Consider the following 21,438-nt stretch of genomic DNA (forward strand, 5'->3'; position numbering starts at 1 on the left):
GGTTCAGCTACAGGGTTACCTGGATGACGCTTCTGTCCTTGACCCATTCCAGTCCGGTTTTCGCCCGGGACATGGGACAGAGACAGTACTGGTTGCCCTGACTGATGACCTCCGTAGACATCTGGACCGAGGCGGTGTGGCGGCGCTGTTGTTGTTAGATCTGTCAGCCGCATTTGATACAGTCGACCACCAGCTGCTGGCCCACTGCCTCGCCGACGTGGGGATCAGGGGGCTTGCCCTTCAATGGCTTGCCTCGTTTCTCCAAGGTCGGGGACAGAGGGTAGTGCTAGGGGAGCAACAGTCCCAGACGCACCCGCTTGAGTGTGGGGTGCCTCAGGGGGCTGTTCTTTCCCCGATGCTGTTTAACATATACGTGCGCCCCCTCACCCAGATCGTCTGGAGGTATGGGCTGGGGTGTCATCAATACGCAGATGACACCCAGCTCTATTTGATGTTGGGCGGCCGGTCAGACTCCAACCCAGACGATCTGCACCGGGCTTTACAAGCTGTGGCCAGGTGGCTCAAGCTGAGCAGGTTGAAGTTAAACCCGGTGAAGACGGAGGTCCTGTGCTTGAGTCGGACCGGATCGGGGTTAGGGCTCCCGCTCCCGACCTTCGATAGGGCACCCCTGGTGCCAGCCTCAGAGGTTAGGAGTTTGGGAGTGCTACCTTAACAATGGAGGCTCAGGTGGCGGCCACTGCCAGATCAGCCTTTTATCTTCTTCGGCTGATACGGCAGTTGGTGCCTTTCCTTGACCGCAATGACCTAGCTACAGTGATCCATGCGCCAGTCACCTCGAGGCTAGACTACTGCAATGCTCTCTACATGGGGCTGCCTATGTCGCAAATCCGGAAGCTACAGCTGGTGCAGAATGCTGCGGCCAGGTTGTTGGTGGGCGTCTCGGGCTGGGAGCACACCCGACCTGTGCTGAAAGTGCTGCACTGGCTGCCTATAGCATACCGGATTCGCTTCAAAGTGCTGGTGCTTACCTTTAAAGCCCTACATGGCCAGGGTCCGACCTACCTGAGGGATCGCATTTCCGCATATATTCCCCAAAGAACACTTCGGTTGGGGTCACAACACCGGCTGGTGACCCCGGGCCCTAAGGAGGCCAAGCTTGTGGCAACAAGGGCCAGGTCTTTCTCAGTGGCGGCTCCTACCTGGTGGACTGAGCTCCCGGAAGAGATCAGGGCCCTGCGAGACTTTGTGCAGTTCCGCAGGGCCTGCAAGACGGAGCTCTTCCGCCAGGCTTATGAGTAGGAGCCGCCACGGCCACTTACACCACCGCTCCTTTATAGAGAGAGACCGCTGGGGGGCTGGGTAACATCTTTCTATTACCCCAGCCTTCCCCCTGCTACACAAGATTTTAGGAGTCTATATGTGCATCCATAGAATTGATTTTAATCGGTTTTAAAAATCTGTATTTTTGTATTATGTTATATTGTATGCACTTAGTGCCCTATGTGAGCCGCCCTGAGCCTGTCCGCGGGGAGGGCGAGGTATAAATACAATAAATAAATAAATAAATAAATAAATAAAACCCTGCAACCCAGAACGGGGGGGGGAGATCCCTCCACAGGGAGAACCAAGCTAAGCTGCCACCGAACCAGAGGCCCCGCCACCACAGCAACAACTACAACAGCCACCCCAGACTCCTCTGCCCAAGAGAACCACCACGGACCCAGTGCCAGCCCCCAGGCGATCTCTCAGGGAACGCAGGCCCCCCACATATCTGAGAGACTACATCACATAGGTAGTGACGGAACTATGGGGGGAGGAGTATTATGTTCTCTGATCACTGCCTGGCGCCAGCCAGAGGCAGCCAGAGCTTCAATCCAGAAGACAATAGGGACTAGGCTCCTGAATGACAAGTAAGGAGCCAATAGGGACATTGGCAGGAAGTTCAAACCCGTCAATAGGACCTAGGTGTGTCCCTCCACAATTGTATAAAGTTGGCCACCCGGCCGTTAGTTTTCTGTTCCATGTGTTAAGTACAAATAAACGCGTCTTCTCCGATGTCATGGTCCGCGTCCTGATGTACCGAACCCAGTACTTTTCACTTACAAGCACAGATAACTGCCATTTCGTGACACCTACCAACAGCCACTGAGGGAAGAGTTAGTCCCACACAGGAAAAACATCTTCGTCAAGAGAGAAAGCCGTTTGCCAGTAATTCTGATGGCACAGTGGCTGAAGGGGGAGTGGGTGGGGAAGAGGAGCAGACCCAGCACCTGGCCAATGGCACGCGAGTACTCTTAAGTGGTGGCTGATAGGCCAATGGCTGAGGGAGAGCATGGAATCTTGCCACCTCAAAACAGGATTATAATATAGGAGAGATTAGGATTGCCAGCTCCAGATTGGGAAATACCTGGAGATTTTGGGCGCTGCGGCGCTGCGCTACGGGCGTGTTCCTAGGGAGCTCCTGGGAAGCCCGACTCATGAGCGCTCTTTCGGAGCCCCCTGAATTTCGGGGAGGCCCCGCTTGGTTCTCCTGGAGGGAGACCAAGAGCATGAGGCTTGACCGGCCCCACCGTTTCCCTGGCAAGGACGGGGGGTGACCGGTTTGCCCCGAAGCAAGAGCGTCACGGAGAACGGGAACATGGCCGCCATGTTCCCGACAAGCAGCTGCCAGACGTGCTTTTAAACCTCCTTCTTTTTGTTTGTTGCAAGTTTTTTCTTTTTTCTTTTTTGCCTCTACGCCACTCTGAAGGATATTGATACTGTACAACCTGACCGAAACGGAAGAAGTTATCAAACACCCCCTTTTTTTGGCAACTCCCCTCCCCCACCGGTAAAAGAAAGCGGCTGGGAAGCTTTTATGGGCAGCGAGACGAAAGAGGATTGGGGTAAGAAATAATTTCTGTGGGACATATTACTAGCTATTAAAAACGTTACCAGAAAAGCAGAAGAGACATGGAAATGTATATGGTTTAACTGTTCAACTGTAAAATATTCGGAGAGAAGTGGGAGTGCAGCGTTGAGAAAATGGAGATGACCTCCGTTTGTAAAGAGATACAGGACTCAATAATACATGAGCTCAGATCCGATAAGTTTCAAAAAACTCTGCAAGTTGAATTAAATAAAGCGCTTAACCAAGTGTGGGATAATATTTTGAAGAATTTGCAATGCCCATCCGATAAGGAGAAGAATGTTACAGACCAAACAAAAGAGACACGGGAGAGGAATGAACTGCAATGAATTAAGCAGGAGAGTGAGCAACAAGGTACCTTATATGGTCCTAAAGAAAAAGACTTATGTGAGGTGGATTTATTGAATAGGATGGAAGAAAGAGAAAGTGCGAAAATAGGACTGGACAAAAAAGTACGTTTTCTAAATTCACAGAGCAAGGAAGAAAGGAGGAGGAAAAAGAGAAAAAAAGCAAAGAAAGGCTTAAAGAAACTGAAGGACTCTAACTTTAAACTTCTGAACTGGGACATAAAAAAACGGGGAAAAGATAAAGAGTACAAAGATCAGCGACATATAAGAGAAAATACAGAAAACCAAAATAGAAAAGAAACACAACACATTCCCAATATAAAGAGCGATACGGACTGGCTGTCGGCTAATGTGAATGTGGAAGGTTAAGAGATAGGGCTAAGGCCTTTAGTAGGAGGTGATGCTTTAAGAGAAATTGAGGTCAGAAGGATATCTTAAGATATTGGTTTATACAGAAGCCTGAACTGACATGTTTGACAATTTGCAAATTGGTATTATAAGTTTGAGAAATATAGACTTACGAATTGGCAGACAGATGACACATATACATATATTGAATGATACTTAGCAATTTCTAGTTTGGGTGAGTTGTTCTGATATGGGTTTAAAGGGGAAGATTAAGTAGGAAAGAAACAGACTACTTCGCCACTACGTGGGTTGTAAGCTAATGCCGGCCTTACTATATGCTGAGGGAATAGGAATATAATAGGAGGTGAATAACCTTTAATATGAGTTTGAATAGCAATATAATTTTCTCTTTTTGAGTTGCTATCTTCCTTGGTTTTGGAGATAAAGTTATAAGCTTGGCTGAAATGTTAATTAATAGTGGGCTGTAACTGAAGAATGTTTGGGATCCCGATGTTTGGGTGTAAGCTTAAGGGGAAGTGAAATTTATTGTGTGGAACTGAGTCAATACCAGAGCTCTATTAACTGGTAAGTAGGTATCTGAAATTATAAGTAGAAATGAGGATCTCAACAGGAATGGAAACAAATAATTTAATGTGTAATAGGCGGATGGAAAATAAGTATAGATCAGGAGAGATCTGTGGGTTAAATAAATTTCTTGTTAGGAGAATGGAAAACAGTTAGAAAGCATGTAATTCACCAAAGTGGCGTGGAAACACAAGCTTTATTAGAATGGGGTTGGTGGGTGGAGGGATTTAGGTCTGTTTGTGTTTGTTGTTGTATGTGTTAAAAAAACCAATTAAAAATTGTCAAAAATAAATAAATAACAGGTTTAATCCAATTTCATACTGTATTCATAAAAATGTACCATAATTAGTAAATGATCTAAGAAGACCCTTTTTTGTTTATTCACAAGCATGTTTGCAAGAACAGCTAGAATACTCCCTCTTTAGCAAGCAGCATCTTCAGCTAAAGTGAATTTTGAGTACATAGTCATTAATAGTGTGCTTGACAAGCTTCAGCCTTCTGTAATTCTTTTCTTACACACCAAGCTAGAAATATCTGGCTTTAGATCAGACTCAGGTTAGCCAAGTCAGGAGGTCACACAGATCTTTACTGTGAAATATAATGGGAATATAAAGCCAAGGAATATAAATCCAGATCCACACTCCTACAGCAGTTGCTTCAAAATAATTAAAGATGCCTGCCATGTTTTCCTATTTCTCTAAACTTTTAACCCATCTACTCACACACAATACAAGTTGACTCTGTGGCTTTGCTGTAAAAGCAACACAATTCAGATATTGTTGAATGCAAGTTATGCAGAAAAATAATTTTTTTTAATTGTCATACCAATGATTTCTAAGTACAACCAGAATTTGGTAATGAATTCCTGGTTCTGCCTTGGATATATATAATTCTAGCGCAAACTGGAATATATGTATATAAATAACAGTATTCTGAAATCAATAAAACTACAGTGAATTGTTTGAAGGGAAAGAAGGGAAATAAAAGTATTTGTCTGATCTAATTTTAAAAGGAAGCCCATAATTTCTAGGTTGCTCAAAGTCTAGGTAGGTTGTTATGAAAGCAACCCCCCCCCTGTAGGCACATTCCCCCCACCTATCTAGGCTTAATGTTTGAATTCTGTGCATATATATATTATTCAGAACTGACCACATGAAATTTAGGATTTTTGGAGGTAGATAAGGGTTGGCTGCCCTGTATCAGTAAATGTTGGGAGATTTGGGAGATGGTGTATGTGGTGGGTGAAAGTATTTTTTTGGGGGGGAGATGTAACATCACTTCCAGGTGATGGTCTAGGAATTGTCTCGATCTCTGTGGTCTTTACTGTAGAGACTGGGGGAAATTTCAAGAGCATCACCATCAACTCCACTCCTCATTTCCCCCCCACTCCTCAGAGCACAGTGGATTAAGAGCAGGGACAGCAGACTCCTAGCTGCCAGATGGCCAATAGTAAAAGCCAGTTTGGTCTAGTGGTTAAGAGTGTGGACTCTAATCTGGGAGAACCGGGTTTGATTCCCCACAACTCCGCATGCAGCTGTTGGGTGACCTCGGGCAAGCCACAGTTCTCTCAGAGCTGGTCTCTCAAGTGCAGTTCTCAGTCAGGAAAATACAGAAAACCAAAATAGAAAAGAAACACAACACATTCCCAATATAAAGAGCGATACGGACTGGCTGTCGGCTAATGTGAATGTGGGAGGGTGAGAGACAGGGCTAAAGGAGGAGGTGATGCTTTAAGAGAAATTGAGGTCAGAAGGATATCTTAAGATATTGGTTTATACAGAAGCCTGAACTGACATGTTTGACAATTTGCAAATTGGTATTATAAGTTTGAGAAATATAGACTTACGAATTGGCAGACAGATGACACATATACATATATTGAATGATACTTAGCAATTTCTAGTTTGGGTGAGTTGTTCTGATATGGGTTTAAAGGGGAAGATTAAGTAGGAAAGAAACAGACTACTTCGCCACTACGTGGGTTGTAAGCTAATGCCGGCCTTACTATATGCTGAGGGAATAGGAATATAATAGGAGGTGAATAACCTTTAATATGAGTTTGAATAGCAATATAATTTTCTCTTTTTGAGTTGCTATCTTCCTTGGTTTTGGAGATAAAGTTATAAGCTTGGCTGAAATGTTAATTAACAGTGGGCTGTAACTGAAGAATGTTTGGGATCCCGATGTTTGGGTGTAAGCTTAAGGGGAAGTGAAATTTATTGTGTGGAACTGAGTCAATACCAGAGCTCTATTAACTGGTAAGTAGGTATCTGAAATTATAAGTAGAAATGAGGATCTCAACAGGAATGGAAACAAATAATTTAATGTGTAATAGGCGGATGGAAAATAAGTATAGATCAGGAGAGATCTGTGGGTTAAATAAATTTCTTGTTAGGAGAATGGAAAACAGTTAGAAAGCATGTAATTCACCAAAGTGGCGTGGAAACACAAGCTTTATTAGAATGGGGTTGGTGGGTGGAGGGATTTAGGTGTATGTTTGTTTTCTTATGTTTAAAAAACCCAATAAAAATGTATATATATATAAAAAAAGAGAGAGATTTTGGGAGTGGAAACTGAGGAGGGTGGGATTTGGGAAGGGGAGGGACTTCAATAGGGTATAAAGCTGTAGAGTACGCCTTCCAAAGTGGCCATTTTCTCCAGATGAACTAATCGCTATCACCTGGAGATCAGTTGTAGTCCCAGAACTCCAGCCACCACCTGGAGGTTGACAATCCTAACAACTCCTGCCTCAGTGATCTCCATGTTCTACTTGCACATCACAAAACTTACTTCCCAGCTGTTCTGGTCTGTGGCTCGGTGATGGCGGATGCTCTCCCCTACCCCTGGGGAGAAGATCCGCGCTCCAGTGGGAAAAGGAGGGGTGCTGCCTCAAGTGGCACCCCCAGGTGAGCCTTAAGGAAAGGCTCCAAGCCGGGGGCTCGGGGGGGGGCGACCTCTTCAATGGCGTAATGCCGGACAATTGAGGCGCTCCTTTTTGCCCCAAACGGTCCGTCCCCTGTGAGGCTCAGTTTTACACTGAGCATAGCCGATGCCGACCGGGACAAGCAGAGAGAGTCAGCGAATTTCAACGAAGCTACAAGAGGTCTGAGTACAGACCGGCAATGAATTGGAGAAGGAGACAAGCGGAAAAGTTTTAAAAGTGAGTTCTCCCCCCCCCATGGAATGCGGCGTCGGGAAGGAATCCCGGACGTAAACAAACTGAACTGTGTTATATAAAGGAGAAAGCAAACAAGACATTTAGGTTTCAGGGGATAGCTGAAGCGCAAGGAGAAAACTTGAAAGCGATGATGGCAGAGCTTATCGCCCCGGTGGTGGGGGTCTCAACGGCAGAAGTTGAAGCAGAAATTGAGGTGATTTATCGATCATACTCAAAATATATTAAGCGGAATAACCTGCCGGGTGAAATTGTTGTCAAGTTTCTCAGAAGACAGATGAGGGGTGACATCCTTAAAGCAACAGCGGCTAGTCCCCTGCAGCTGGGAACTGCAGTCATCAGGGTCCTAAAGGACACTCCGTTTGAGGTTCGTCAGAAAAGGAAAGCGTATAAAGACCTGATTTCAACTCTGCAGATCAACCAAATTTCGTATTCTTGGAACTTTCCTGAAGGTGTCGTGTTCAAATACGGAGATAAAAGGGAAAAAATCGACTCAGTTCTGAAAGCGGAAGAATGGTTGAAGCAGCACTTCGGATCGAAGGAAGAGGAGCAACAGAAAGGAGGTGGCGGAGCAGGCATTGAAGAAGAGATGGATGACGACCAAGTTGCAGCAGGAGGTGCTTCAGTCAGAGAGACATATGACTTGCGGCACAGAGGACCAAAATAACCCTTTACAATATAGAGACTCGCAAATGATGAAGATGATGAAAGAGACTCGAAGCACACATGTCAAGCTGGATGTAATACTAACATGGACTAATTCTTTAATTCATTGATTTAAATGAAAAGTTATAAGTTCGAATTCTAACTGAATACTAATTGTTAAAGACTTTCCCTCTTGGGGTTTTAGTCATAGTGTGGGTTTAATTTTCTTGTCTTTTTTACCCTGGGGTATCTTTTTCCCTCCCCTTTTCTTTTCTGTTAGTCTGTAGGTGTAACAAAAAAGTAATAAAGCTACCCTGTCTTCAGGGGATTTTTTTTTAAAAAAAAACCTTACTTCCCAGCAGTGAACCCAAAGCCTTTATGCTTGCTACCTTAACATCTGGTAACTGAGAAGGTTTAAAACAAGCCTGATTCAACAAAAATCTTAAGAAGCGGGGTGGATCCCCTCCATTAGTAGACAAGGCCTGTCACAGTTGTCAACTCTGATCTGTGAAATTCCTGGAGATTTGGGGTAGAACAGGGTTTGGGGTGGAAAGAGGGGACCTCAGTGGGGCAGAATGACATAGAGTCTACCCTCTAAAGCAGCCATTTTCTCCAGGGGAACTGATTTTAGTCATCTGGAGATCAATTGTAATTCGAGGAGATAGCCAGGCCCTAGTTGGAGCTGCAAAGTACAGGTAAGCATAGAAATACTAAGGAGGAATAGGAAACCCAGAGCTTGAGCAGTACTTCAGATATCCTCCACCCCTCCACATCAAGCAGCCTAAAGTATGCAGAGCACACACTTGTACCTCTCTCACTGCAAAGGGAAGCAGCAGGCACGCCTGCAAAATGGGAGTGTAGGCTGGCTTCATACACAGGCTGTAGCAATGTTTCACATATAGGGTTGCCAGCTCTGAGCTGGGAAATACCTGGATATTTCTGGGTGGAGCCTGGGGAGGGTGGGGCTTAGGAAGGGGAGGGACCGCACCTCAGTGGGGTATAACGCCATAGAGCCCACCTTCCAAAATGGCCATTTTCTCCAGAGGAACTGATCTCTGTAACCTGGAGACCAGCTGTAATTCCAGGATCTCCAGCCACCACCTGAAGACTGGCAACCCTCCACATAAAAGAGGACACTGGTTCATCAGTCTGCAGTTTGCAGAAAGGCCACAATCATGCACTAAAGAAAGCAATGATAAGTGCAATCTTTTCTTTGTGGTCATCAAATGTGCCACTGCTGACCGCTAATACTGCTCAAACACTCAGAATGTGCTATCGAGAGACAAAGTTCCAGTGAAGCTTCCTGAAGCACATACTTCATGACATTCTCTCTCAGTAAAACTCTTAACACATTCTGAAAAACACATCACAAATGTGAGGACAGACCCCTAAGGATGACAGAAGGACATGGATACATCTTCAGTACCCACTGTGTCTTCTGTAAAATGCACACAACTATAATGTGAGAATGATAAATCCATCTAACTGGCTTGAAAAGTAGGCCAGGGAACTGCAGGATTCCAGAGTTTACAGAAGTCATCATTGAGAGAGCTGTGTGGATTTTCACTGTCACTCTAAATGTCCATGTATTTTCAGACAGAAGAGTGACTCGTACAATCCAGGGCTGTAAGAATTAATGTGACAGGCTGTCACAAGAAATCTAAGCAAATATAGAACTTTCACAGTAGTTCACAACTGTTATGATGATATTTAAAAAACCCTTTACATTCTTTAGACTCCAGCTTGTTAGATAAGAAATTCAGCTTCTATTATAAAATACTTCTAACCTTCCAAACTGTAGAAGGAGGCTTAAATATCAGGGCCCCTAAAAACAAAAAGACAAGCCAGGGCTGCGGTCACACACACTAAATAATTCACTTCCAATCCACTTTCAGTACACTTTCCAACTGGATTTTACTGTGTGAACTGGCAAAATCCAGTCGGAAAGTGCATTGAAAGTGGATTATTTAGTATGTGTGACCACAGCCTAGAAGAATCTGATGGAAGAACAAAACAAAAACTCCAACCTACATTTTCATCTGAAGATTTCTAAAACAATTTCATTATGTTTGAATGCGTGTAGGTGGCAATACTGATATAAGTGAATTTTTTAAAATGAATTCATATAAAAGTTACTTATGATCTAGATTTGGTCCAGACTGCTGCTTTAACTTTCCCAACATTTAAGAAACAAGACTTAGCAACACATTTTAAAACTGGAAAAACTGAGGAAATGAGTCCTTTACTCTCTTTCTGAGGTGTTCTGAAAGTCTCTCACACTCAGTCTTCCCCACAGCTTGGCAAGCTCTCTGTGAGGTTGCAGGTCTTTGTTAAATAACATCCCATTAAGCCTGTATTAAAAGGACAGGACTTTTTTCTTTAGGCCTGTTGGCAACCCCAAATGTTAGCCAAATTGCCTTATTTCTTAATAATAGCTTGGGGAATTATGAATATAAAATGGCAATAGGCATATAGCGTGGATCATCACCTGTGTATACTGGAGTCAGAATTCCAAAGAACCCAGGAATAGACAGAGACTGGGTAGCTAGAATAATGATTTATTTACTAAATATGCTCAAACATACAAACAATAATCATGCATTCACACACACACAATATAGAACTAAGAAAGCAGAGGTGATTGATAGCTAATAGAGGGGTCAGTTATGAGGTGATACTACCTGTCCAGACATGCAGAGTTCCAGAAAGAAGAGAGTTATGGCCAAAACCCAAGGTTTGGGGGTGGACTGCCAGTTGGTATCAGGGCAGAGGCACACAATCTGAGGCCATGTGCCTGGATGGATATAGACATTGGAAAACAATGCAGAGCAATAAGAGGTCTTGAGGGGCTTGTCTCAGGTGAAGACAAAAGATTACCTGGGCCAATGATGAGTCCCAGGGGTGCGTAGCATCAGGATGGGCAAGGCCTAGATGTGACCAATGAGATCTCAGAGGGGCAGAGTCCGGATTAACAATAGAAGCCAGGTGTTGGATGACTGTACTGGGGGCTAGCTGAATGGATTTTATGTCCATTGATGGTTCTGCCAAGGCAGTTGAATCGGTTCCTAGATACAGACAAAAGATGGGAGATGGGTCCCTGATTAGCGTCAGGAAAGATTGTTAATAATTTGAATGTTTGATTGGTTTATCTCATTATCCCAAGGGAAGGACAAGTATTGAGACAAAGAATTCACACATAGACATGGGAACACACAAAAGGGCTGGGTGAGGTTCTAGAGACAGGAGGGCTATTCGCCAGGTGGCCTCTGAGTAGCTTTTAGAAATGTAGATGTTTTACCTGGTGGAACTGCCATTGTTTCATATGCATGTCTTCCTGGGTGGGGGAGAACTGGAGATTTGCTATGAGGGTTGCCTTGTTGCCACCTGAAAATGGAGACCCAGTTTCCAGAGCTATGGCTTGCTCTGTGTTTCAGAACCAGGAGTGTTTTCCTTGGCCTGAGTTTTGTGGGTTTCTGGTTCAAGTTAGAAAGTGGGGTGCCCCTGCTAAAGGGGCTACCCAAGAGTAAAGGCAGTGCCTCTGGGCAACACAAGATGGTGGTCTTCTACCTTTTTCACATGCATTCTCCCTTAAATGTTGTGTTTAGATGGGAGGTGCTACTAGATCTGGCCCTTGCATCTATGACCATTTATGGCATTAAACACTTCTCACTAGTTTAGTTTGGGGCACCAGTTTGTACCCCCTCCTGAGGCAGCCATGCTACAGTTGCCAGTGCCCTCATAACAACCAGGTTAGTTGACTGCAATGTTGTCCCGGTTCCAGGATCCCAGGATTTAATCCACACACCCCAGGGGCCCCAACGACCACCAACTCACCCACGGACCGAGAGGACCTTGCAACGCTGGACCCCGTCAGCGCAGCCGAGGCACAACAGTCCGGACCAGTCCAACTGTGAAACATAGAGTCCCCAGGAGCAGCAGGAGCCGCATAGCTCCGATCACACCCAGGCCGTAGGCTGTCAAAACTTATCATGGGGGGGCGGGGATGGGAGGACTGAGGGGGAGGCGGGGATGGGAAACAGTGCTGGGAGAGAGAGCTGGGTATAAAGAAGAGGAAAGCAAAGGGGCCGGGGAGGAAGGACGTGCTCGGAACTACCTGACGCTGGCAGAGAGAGAAGGAGTCCAGGGAGGACGCTGAGAAGCTGGGGAGCCAATGCATGGAGATAGAGGGACTTACGGAGTGCCAACAAACTCCATCCCCTACCCATCTGAGGCCCCAACGTTCCCCCTCTTCTTTACAGGCCTCGACTTCCAGGGCCGTTGGGACCCCCCCCACCAAGTCTTGAACTCTCACGGCCACGGGAGGGTCTACGCCTGGAGCCCAGGGCAGACTTGACAAATGTGCTCTACACAGAGGTGTCTTTGAAGAATATTTGGAAATGCCAGTTTGTTCTGAACACAACAGTAGGATGATCAGCTAGGATTTGCCATTCTCCTGATATTGTATTGTTTTATTCTGTTTGATGGCTGTCAGCCATCTTAGGGGGTTTAATAGAAAGGCAAGATGTAAATATTTACATCAATAACAAATGAAATTAAATATCAAATTTGAATGAATAATAGACACAAGTAGCTTCCAAACTGACTCTTGAGGAGCTTCACAGTTTACCAGCCCATCAGGGAACCAATTGTGTATTTCGTCATTCAGACTACATTTGTGTTCCGAGGCAAGTAGGGCTCATCAGAGTCAACACATACCTGAAAAAACATAACATGAGAAGCAACCTAGAGGTATTGTTTCCTATCCAATAAGTACACGGAACAATTGACTGCTCAAAAATCTCCCTATATATAGGATATAGATACATGAAGCAAATAAAGGTATATTCTTGCCAAGAGCTGGCTTTTCTAGCCACCTGTCTAGCCACTGACTGTGGAATGTGAAGAATTCAAGATACTAGCTGGTTGAGAAGGTTAAGCATGCAGAAGGTTAAGCATGCAGAGAGCTCTCTTTTTCCAAAGGTGTAACAGTCAATTGCAGCAAAAACAAAAAGAAATTTTGTGGCTCTTTAAAAAAAATTCTAGGGCGCACTTTTTTGTCAGTTGCAGGAGGTGGTCCTCTGTTGAGATCCGTGTGGATGTGTGCATGTTTGTGCAGCAGACACCCACCCCGCATTTCCAAAAGTTCAGAGTGGCTTATGATAAAAATAATCAACCAATCCCACTGTGTACAGAAGAATATGATACGATAGGCTACAGTACAATTCTGTCATGTATAATACATTGCCCTTTGTAACAGGATCGTTCTAAACACCTCAGAGAAATACAGACACACAGACACTACAGGGCTCCTTTTTATGACTAGTGAGTCAGTATCATGCCTGAGGATGAGAAATTGAGAACTGTGTTAGACAAGGGAAAATAACTATACCTGGCTGTCTGGGAATGTTGAAGTGGAACTTAGAGCTATACTCTGTGGACATGTAGTGCGGACCCTGTTAAAAAGGCAGAGAGTTAGAACAGTTGTTCCGTAAGCAGCCTACCACCATCCCACACCCCATCCAGTTCTCTGCACAGGCAGGCCAGTTATTCCTAAGAAAAGAGAGAGTATGCTGGGCTTGGATCCCTTACTGTTCTGCTCTCTGTTAGAATGAGATCAGCTTGTGCATCAGGAGTGGAGCCGCTGGGAATAAGTATTGGCTCCTGGTTTGAGGGATATTTTTTCTTGCAGTGATTTTGGGAAACCACTGTTTTTCTCTCCTCAAATACTTCCTGAAGGCCCTTACAACATCTTCTCAGAAAGCAGAAGGATGCAGATCAAACAGCACCTCCTGTACTGGAGAGAGTGTCAAGATTAACCAGCAAGTGGTAGATTATGATCTAAATTAAACTTGGTTGCACCCCTGGTGTTGGCCCCTTTGCTTAATCCTCCCCCCCCCCTTTTTTTCTATTGATGATCAGGAAATAAGCAAGAGTGAAAAGGAGAAGCCATACAAGACTTTGTTTGGGGGAATCTAACTGGCTGTTGCTGGGGTAGAATTCTTGGCTTGGTTGCATGTGAATAGGAAAAAAGCAAAGATAAAGAAAGTGGGAGCAAGCTAAAAAAAAGGGGGTCCCACAAAGCAGTCTGGGGTAAAAGATGAGCCCCACATTCAAAAAGTTACAAATCACTTCGTTATGATTAGCCCTAGCCATGCTACAAACTCCCCATACATCCCTGGCATTATGGAAATCCATTCCTGTTCACTTTCTCCACTAGACTTCTTCCCTTTGCCAGATATCTGTTCCTTCATTTTACTGCATCCAGGGGATGCTGTCCCTGTAACACCCAAACAAGGAAAGGCCCATGGAAGCATCTCCAGAAGCAGACTCACGTATCTGCCATTTTCCACATCGGCAGAGCCTTTCCCAAGTGACTTGTGGAGCAGAGGGGTATGTTTGGGTTCCAGCCCCGTCACCGCTTGTGCTCCTTGGTCTGTCGTGTCAAAGTGGACTTTCTTGACCTAGAAGATCAAACTCAGTTGTAACTTAGAAGGCTAACCATGCACAGTCAAAATATAAATTAGCTGGGGTGAATTTATTTATTTATTTGTTTATTTGTTTAATTTATATCCCGCCCTCCCTGCCGAGGCAGGCTCGGGGCAGCTTACAGAGAGTGTGTGTGTGTATTAAAACAGCGAGATATATTAAAACACAAGACTGAGTAAAACCAAAACATATAAAATCATAGGTGCTAGTAAATATAGATAATAGTAACGATGGCGGCGTTCTCTCAGGATCCAAAGAGTCAACTGCCACCATAGTCTGGGTTCTTGCCAGTTGGTACTGGTGTCGGGGGGCCGGGGCCACGGTATGAAAGGGCGGCCCCCTAATCAAAAGCCTGGTGGAAGAGCTCCGTTCTACAGGCCCTGCGGAACTGTTCCAGTAGGAGTGGAGAGTGGGGGAAAGGAGAGAGAAACAAACTGTCAAAGCACAGCAGAAATCATACAAGAACATTCCATATCTACCTGGCTCTTTAAAGATAGTGACGAACATTATTTCCCAAAGCCTGTTCGAGTCATGAGCTAGGCACAAGAAGAGGGGCAAGCAATTGCTTTTAGAACAGTCATCTGGAATTACCATGAATTGCTCACTCAGTTTTCATGGAGAATCCACGTGAAACTGATGGCAGTCCATTGCATTAAAATGTTTTTGGTGTTGTCCTCCTGTCTTGATTCAGAACTCATTTGTGGGAGTTAAAAAACAAACAAATCATAAAACTTCATGGCAATACCAAGTTGTCTGTCGTGGACCATCATAATGCTACATAGGTTTCTCACATTGACAATCCCTTTAAATTTTCCTTTTTTTCCAGCTCAATTAATCCTTGTTGTTTTCTGTGGTTCGCCATCACATTCATGAATCTATTGATACTATCTGCTATTGCTTTTTGTGGGAATTAATTGCTGCTTTTCATTTTACAGACAAAGCCACATACAGGCTGATTTTGCACAAGGAGCTGTGCCGCCGTCACACCTCCCTTTGCCCCGTTTCCATTGGTCAATTTCCCACTTGAAGCTGCACAGCCGCATTTTGACCCGCAGCTTCGTGATCCTATTTTTTGAGGATCACGAAACCGCGGGGAAAATCGGGCAAAGCCGCAGGTCAAAATGCGGCCGCGCGGCTTCAAGTGGGAAATTGACCAATGGAATCGGAGGCATGACGGCAGCGCAGCTCCTTGTGCGAAATCAGCCTCAGTGTTTTCTTATGGTCACTAAAAAAAAGTAATGAGCTGAGGCTTTGGCTGCAAAATGAAAAGCAGTTCTTCCCTCCTCCCCAACAAAACAGAAATTAATATATAACAATTGATGCCACTGAGGACTGTAGAGGAAAGATGAAGTAGCTGAGCCAGCTAAACAATACAGGAACAAAAGAGAAATTGTAGACAGAAATGGGACCTCTGCTACCTGGCACTTACTGCTGAGTAAACATACAGTAGGTTTGCCCGTAGAGAAAGGCATTGCTGGATTTTTATGAGGAATACAATGTTACCAGTGAGGGAACCACAAGGACTTGTAGGGGGCATCTCATTTCCCCCTCATTTCCTCTTTCCATCCCTTCCCTGAAACCCCATAGTCTTTCCCCTTTCCTTGCTTCCTCCTCTCTTTTCCACCCATCACCAACCTACCTTTATCTGCCCCCATCTACAGGGTTCCCCCTCCCCTCCCCCTCACAGCCTTTACCTGGTCAAGCTATGGGCCAGTTGTGTGGTGTTGGCTGCCAGTCCAGAACCAGTTGCAAGAGAATCTGCAAGGACTTCCAAAGGGCACCACATGGTTTCCTTCTACTGGCAACCTTTCCCTGGTTTCTTCTATCCCTTCATCCCCTCCCTACCTCCCAACCACCCACCTATCAACCTGTTTTTTTAATCTGGGGGCCATCTTCAGCTAAATTCATTATTTATTTATTTATTTTTGCATTTATATCCCACCCATCCCGTGGGCAGGCTCAGGGTGGGTAACATCATTAAAATAAATACAATTTCAGTTAAAAACATTAAACATTAAAACACAATAAAACATTATAACAATTAAAACAATAGGTACAGCTTGGAACAGCGTCAGCGGAAGAGCATAAGTTGGCTGTAAAATTCTGGCCTGATGGTACAATGAGTTAAAGGCCAGTTGTCAGTGGGCAGTAGACAGGTGGCAGCAACCTCAGGGAGGCCATAGATGGGTGCCTGCTGCCTCAGCCAAAGGCCCGGCGGAATTGAAGGAGATCCCTATGCAGGGGGGGCCCTGGTCTCAATAGGGAGCCTGTTCCGCCAGGCTGGGGCAAGGACAGAGAAAGCCCTGGCCCTGGTCGAGGCAAGACGGGCATCCTTTGGGCCAGGGACCACCAGGAGGTGTCTTTCGAGCGTAACGCTCCTCGAGGTGTATATGGGAAGAGGTGGCCCCTTAGATATGTTGGTCCCAGGCCATGTAAGGCTTTGAAGGTCAAAACCCGCACCTTGAAGTGAATCCGGTACTCAACTGACAACCAATGCAGTTGGCAGAGTACGTGCCTGTGAGCCCGCACAGGCGTTGACAGAAAGGGGACCCAAAGCCACTTACATCATTCTCCTCTCTTCCATTTTATCCTTAAAACAACTCTGTGAGGTAGATAACACTGAGAATGCGTGACTGGCCCAAAATCATCCAGTGAACTTTCATTGCACAGCGGAGATTCAACTGTTAGCCAAATTTCTTTATTTCTTTAATAAGAGGTTGGGGAATTATGATATTAATGTGCAATTGGCATAACTATAGGACCATGACCTATATCTACCAGAGTCCCACTTTATCCAAGTACCAGAAATACACCAGGGGACTAGATCTTAAATATGATTTCTTTTACTAAATAATTCACACACATTTACAATAAAAACTATCATACATTCAAACAACACAGAGCTAGAAAAATTAGATAGAAAGGTATAGTGACTGTCACATTAGCAGGAAAATATTGATGAAGGGTGATATTTTACCTGTCCAACACGGTGAATCTGCAGCGAAAAATGGGGAAAGATGCTTGGAAAAGGAATCATGTGATGGCCAGCAGCACACATAGGGGACTTCAGCCAGGGCTAAGACTGAAGTTGGCAAGATAGGGCAGGGTTAGGTAGAAGAGAGAGAGTGAACAATGGGCAGATCCTCACATCCCAGAAAATCTACAGCAACTAATAGGATTAATGGTTTGGCAATCGCACTGACATTCAACTAATTGTGACACCTTTGAAATAAAAAAGGAAAGACAGGAGTAGTCATGGGCGGTCGTTAGTCTTAATGTTATTAGGATGGGTGGTTGATGGAATCGTAGCAGCAGCTTAATCCTGTCACGTCGCAAGTCCTTTTGTTATACAATGAGAAATACATGTAGCATCTGGAGAAGGTGCCTACATGCTAGAGAAGGGTTTCTTCTATGGAGTCTCTGCTGGAACACTCAGGCTTTCTGTGTAAAACATGGCTTCTCCTTTGCAAACTGCTGCCGGTTGCTGAGTGCTTTGGGTGTCAGGGATGCTGGCGTGCCTCCTATAGGGATGCAGGGTTGCAAGGCTTTGGGCATGCCACAAGTCCACGTCTGGCTGGCACACTGCTTCAGTGCGAGGCTTCCCTCAGCTGGGCACGTGTCTTCAGTCCAGGAGGTTGGCACCTTCATCTGGTCTGCCACACAGTCCAGTTCCTTGACACACTCATTGCACAGTCCAGCCTTATAGATGCTGTGTAAGGCTCTTGCAGGCCCACACCAAACCAGGGGCTTCCAGGTCCTATTCTTAAATTCTAAGCATTACACCACACTGGCTTTTGTGGGGTTGCTGCTGTTGAATAGTAGCAAGCAGTCAGGCTTGGGTAAGTTATGTAAGTTGGGTGGTAGCAAGTCTCCCAGTGGTTGCTGCCAAGTCTGGCTCTGATGAGTTCTGCCTCAAAGGTAACAAGAGCCCCAGAGAGAACCCTGCCATTCACTAGCATAAACCAAGGCTTAAAGGCTTGCAATACTGTTCTGGTTGCCTACCAATAGCCACTAAGGATATTCATTTCTTAAAGCTACATGCGCTGCTTCTATAATTTTGGAGGGTTCTGCTGCTGCTGTTATTTTAGATTACAGATTTTAATGCAAACCTGGGGCTTTCCCAAGTTTGTAGAAAGATCTGTCTTGTCTGTTCACTACTCCAGTCCATGGCTACCTGGTCCGACAAATGTCTGACCCTCTCCCAAATGGTACATGTCCTCAAAGCCCTTCCTGGACACCACCTGTGCACCCGCATAGCTAATTAATACAGACTCAGTCTCCATCTGCTGAGACAATCAACAGCCTTCCCTATTCTTTTTTTTATTTATAATTACTCACACAAAAAGACAATTACAAGACTCACACATAAAGTTCCAACTTCGTTAACAATATCTAGGTGCAGACATGTTCCAAAATTCCTTATACTATAGACATCCTACAAACACACCATTATTTGCCATATCCAATACATACAATTTGTTTCCTATATTAACAAATTTCTCCTCATTTACATTCAGCCATCTATAAAAATTTAACCAGTATTTATCATAATCTTCGTATCCTTTATCTTGTAAAATAAATGTTAATTTTTCCATTTCCGCTACGTCCAAAATTTTAAAAATCACATCTTCTCTAGTAGGGGTTTCCTCGTTTTTCCACTTACTAGCATACGAAATTCTGGCTGCTGTAATGATCTGCAACACTAAATATACTTCATTTTTCTTAAGCGTATCTGGGATAAAATTTAGTAATAAACATTCAGGTGTTAGCGGTATGGTCTTATTCATTATCTCTTCAATCATCTCTTTTACCATCTTCCAGTATTTTTTAGCTTTATTACATACCCACCATAAGTGAAAGTATGTTCCATCATTATATTTACACTTCCAGCAATTCTTACTAATTTTCCTATGGTATTTGTTTAGTCTTGTCGGGGAGATATGCCATCTATAAAACATTTTAGTAATGTTCTCTTTCAAGGCACTTGATCTAAGCATTTTAATGTCCTTCTTCCAGACCTTTTCCCATTGTTCAAAAGTTAACTCGTTTTCTATATCTCTAGCCCAAGCAATCATTGAAGGTTTTACCCATTCATCTTGCATCTTCCAATCCAGCCAAAAGTCATAGGCCTTCTTTATAAATTTTACTTTCGTCCCTAACCATATTTTATCTAACTCAGTCACAGTTTCATAAAACCCCGGTTTTTTATCAATTGACCATCTTGATATTAATTGATTTCTTTCCCAAGTCATTTTGGATTCTTCATTATTTAAAATATCATTAACATTCATATTCCCACTCGGATCTAAAAAATCTTGATAATTCCTCTTTTTGTATTTAATATATAGAGAGGGTTTTACAAATGCTTCAATTGGTGAAATCCAATGTGGGAGTTTTATATAATATCTTGGCTTTATTTCTTCCCATATTTTATATAGTGCTCCTCTTATAGTGTGCTGTTTAAAATAGCTATGCACTGAGGCTTGGCAAATTGCCTGGCTGCCCAGCTGTTTCAGTTAGCAGGTATCACCGATATGAATAACTAAGAATAACTAAAAAATACTTCCTTCTTCAAGGGAGAGTTAAAAAAAAAGTAAAATAGAGAGATACAAGTGAGAAATTTAAAAAATAGAACAAAGTGCAGCAGCAGTACTTCCCTTCGCTTGTAGACTGGAACCGGAACCCGAGTCATCTGAATGAGTGGTGCCAGCTCTGCTGTGCACCCATTTGGTCAGCCTGAGGCAAATCATTCCCCTGGTTTGAGGGCTGGACCAGGCACTGGCCTCTGCACTGGAGCCAGCTGTTCTCCCATGGGTCAAGGCATTGGCAGAAAGGTTGCAGGTGGGCATCACTACCAGGTTGCATCCACTCTGCAATAAAGGGGAGTACAAGCTGGCCTGTATAAGACTGTGATCCCTGGATAAAAGGCAGCAAAGACTGTGGAGGCTACAGGCCAACAGACATGGCCACAGGGAACAGCAGGTGGAGGAGGCTGGGGAGGAGGAGGAGAAGCCGCAGCCTAGCACCTCTGCCTCAAAGAGCCCAGCCAGGGAGAAGCCCCGCTACTGGTAGTCAGCGATGAACTGGGAGGTCAGCAGTGGCGGGGACACCAGGCATGCAATGGCAGAGGATTTGGCAGAAGTGGTGGTGAGGGAGTACCTTGCCAAGTCCCCTGAAACTGCTGATGCTGATCCCCTGGAGTACTAGCCACACAAGCCTGTCATCTGGCCCAACAGCTCTAGCATGGCCATGAGCCCTGAGTCCACCTAACACCCAAACCCCAGCAGGAAAGAAGAGCACACAATCAAGAGGGTATGGAACGTGGGTCCTCAAACCAAGACACATGGCATTAGCAGAGAGACAAGGTTGGCTCAGAGCCCTGAGTCCACCTAACACCCAAACACCAGCAGAGAGACCAGTTCACAATCAGGAGGGTATAAAGCATGGCCCCTCACCCAACCAAGGCACTCAGTAGCTAAGCCCCACCACTCGGCGTGAGCAGAGAAACAAGGAGACTCAGAGCCTCACATCCAAACCTCAGCAGGGAAGAGGAGTTCACAAACTTGTGCCCTTTGACTCACGCTGTTGAGCTTCCAAGACCTGGTCAGATCGGACTAACCGGGACCAACCAGGTCGGGGCAGTCATGAGAGAATAGATGAATGTGCTCTGCCAGTCTACTTTTAACAAGCTCCCTGCCTATCTGCAAACAGCCAACAAACAAAAGGGCATGGAACTGAGCTGAGCATATATGTAGCATTCTGATCCCACAGAGCAGAATGGGAACCCAAAGAGTGATTAACACATGGAATTCACTGCCACAGGAAGTGGTGGCAGCTACAAGCATGGATGGCTTCAAAAGGGAATTAGATAAGCATATGGAGCAGAGGTCCATCAGTGGCTATTAGCCACAAGGTATAGAGAGGGACTCTGGGGCAAGTGATGCTCTGTCTTCTTGGTGCTTGGGGGGGGGGTCAACAGTGGG

The 21,438-nt window shown here is 44.8% G+C and overlaps 1 protein-coding gene across 1 annotated transcript in view; it reads right to left on the reverse strand.

Annotated features, from left to right (window-relative positions):
• Positions 1-21,438, reverse strand: part of PPP1R32 (protein phosphatase 1 regulatory subunit 32) — a 47,586-nt gene that overhangs the window by 15,987 nt on the left and 10,161 nt on the right. The window contains exons 4-5 of the mRNA XM_015424320.1: positions 14,302-14,430; positions 13,359-13,422 (exon numbers count right to left, since the gene is read on the reverse strand). Coding sequence (XP_015279806.1) covers positions 13,359-13,422; positions 14,302-14,430 — 193 coding nt within the window. The remainder of the gene's footprint in view (positions 1-13,358; positions 13,423-14,301; positions 14,431-21,438) is intronic.

Source organism: Gekko japonicus, unplaced genomic scaffold, assembly GCF_001447785.1.
Source record: "Gekko japonicus isolate JY-2015 unplaced genomic scaffold, Gekko_japonicus_V1.1 scaffold2581, whole genome shotgun sequence".
Classification (NCBI taxonomy): Eukaryota; Metazoa; Chordata; class Lepidosauria; order Squamata; family Gekkonidae; genus Gekko; species Gekko japonicus.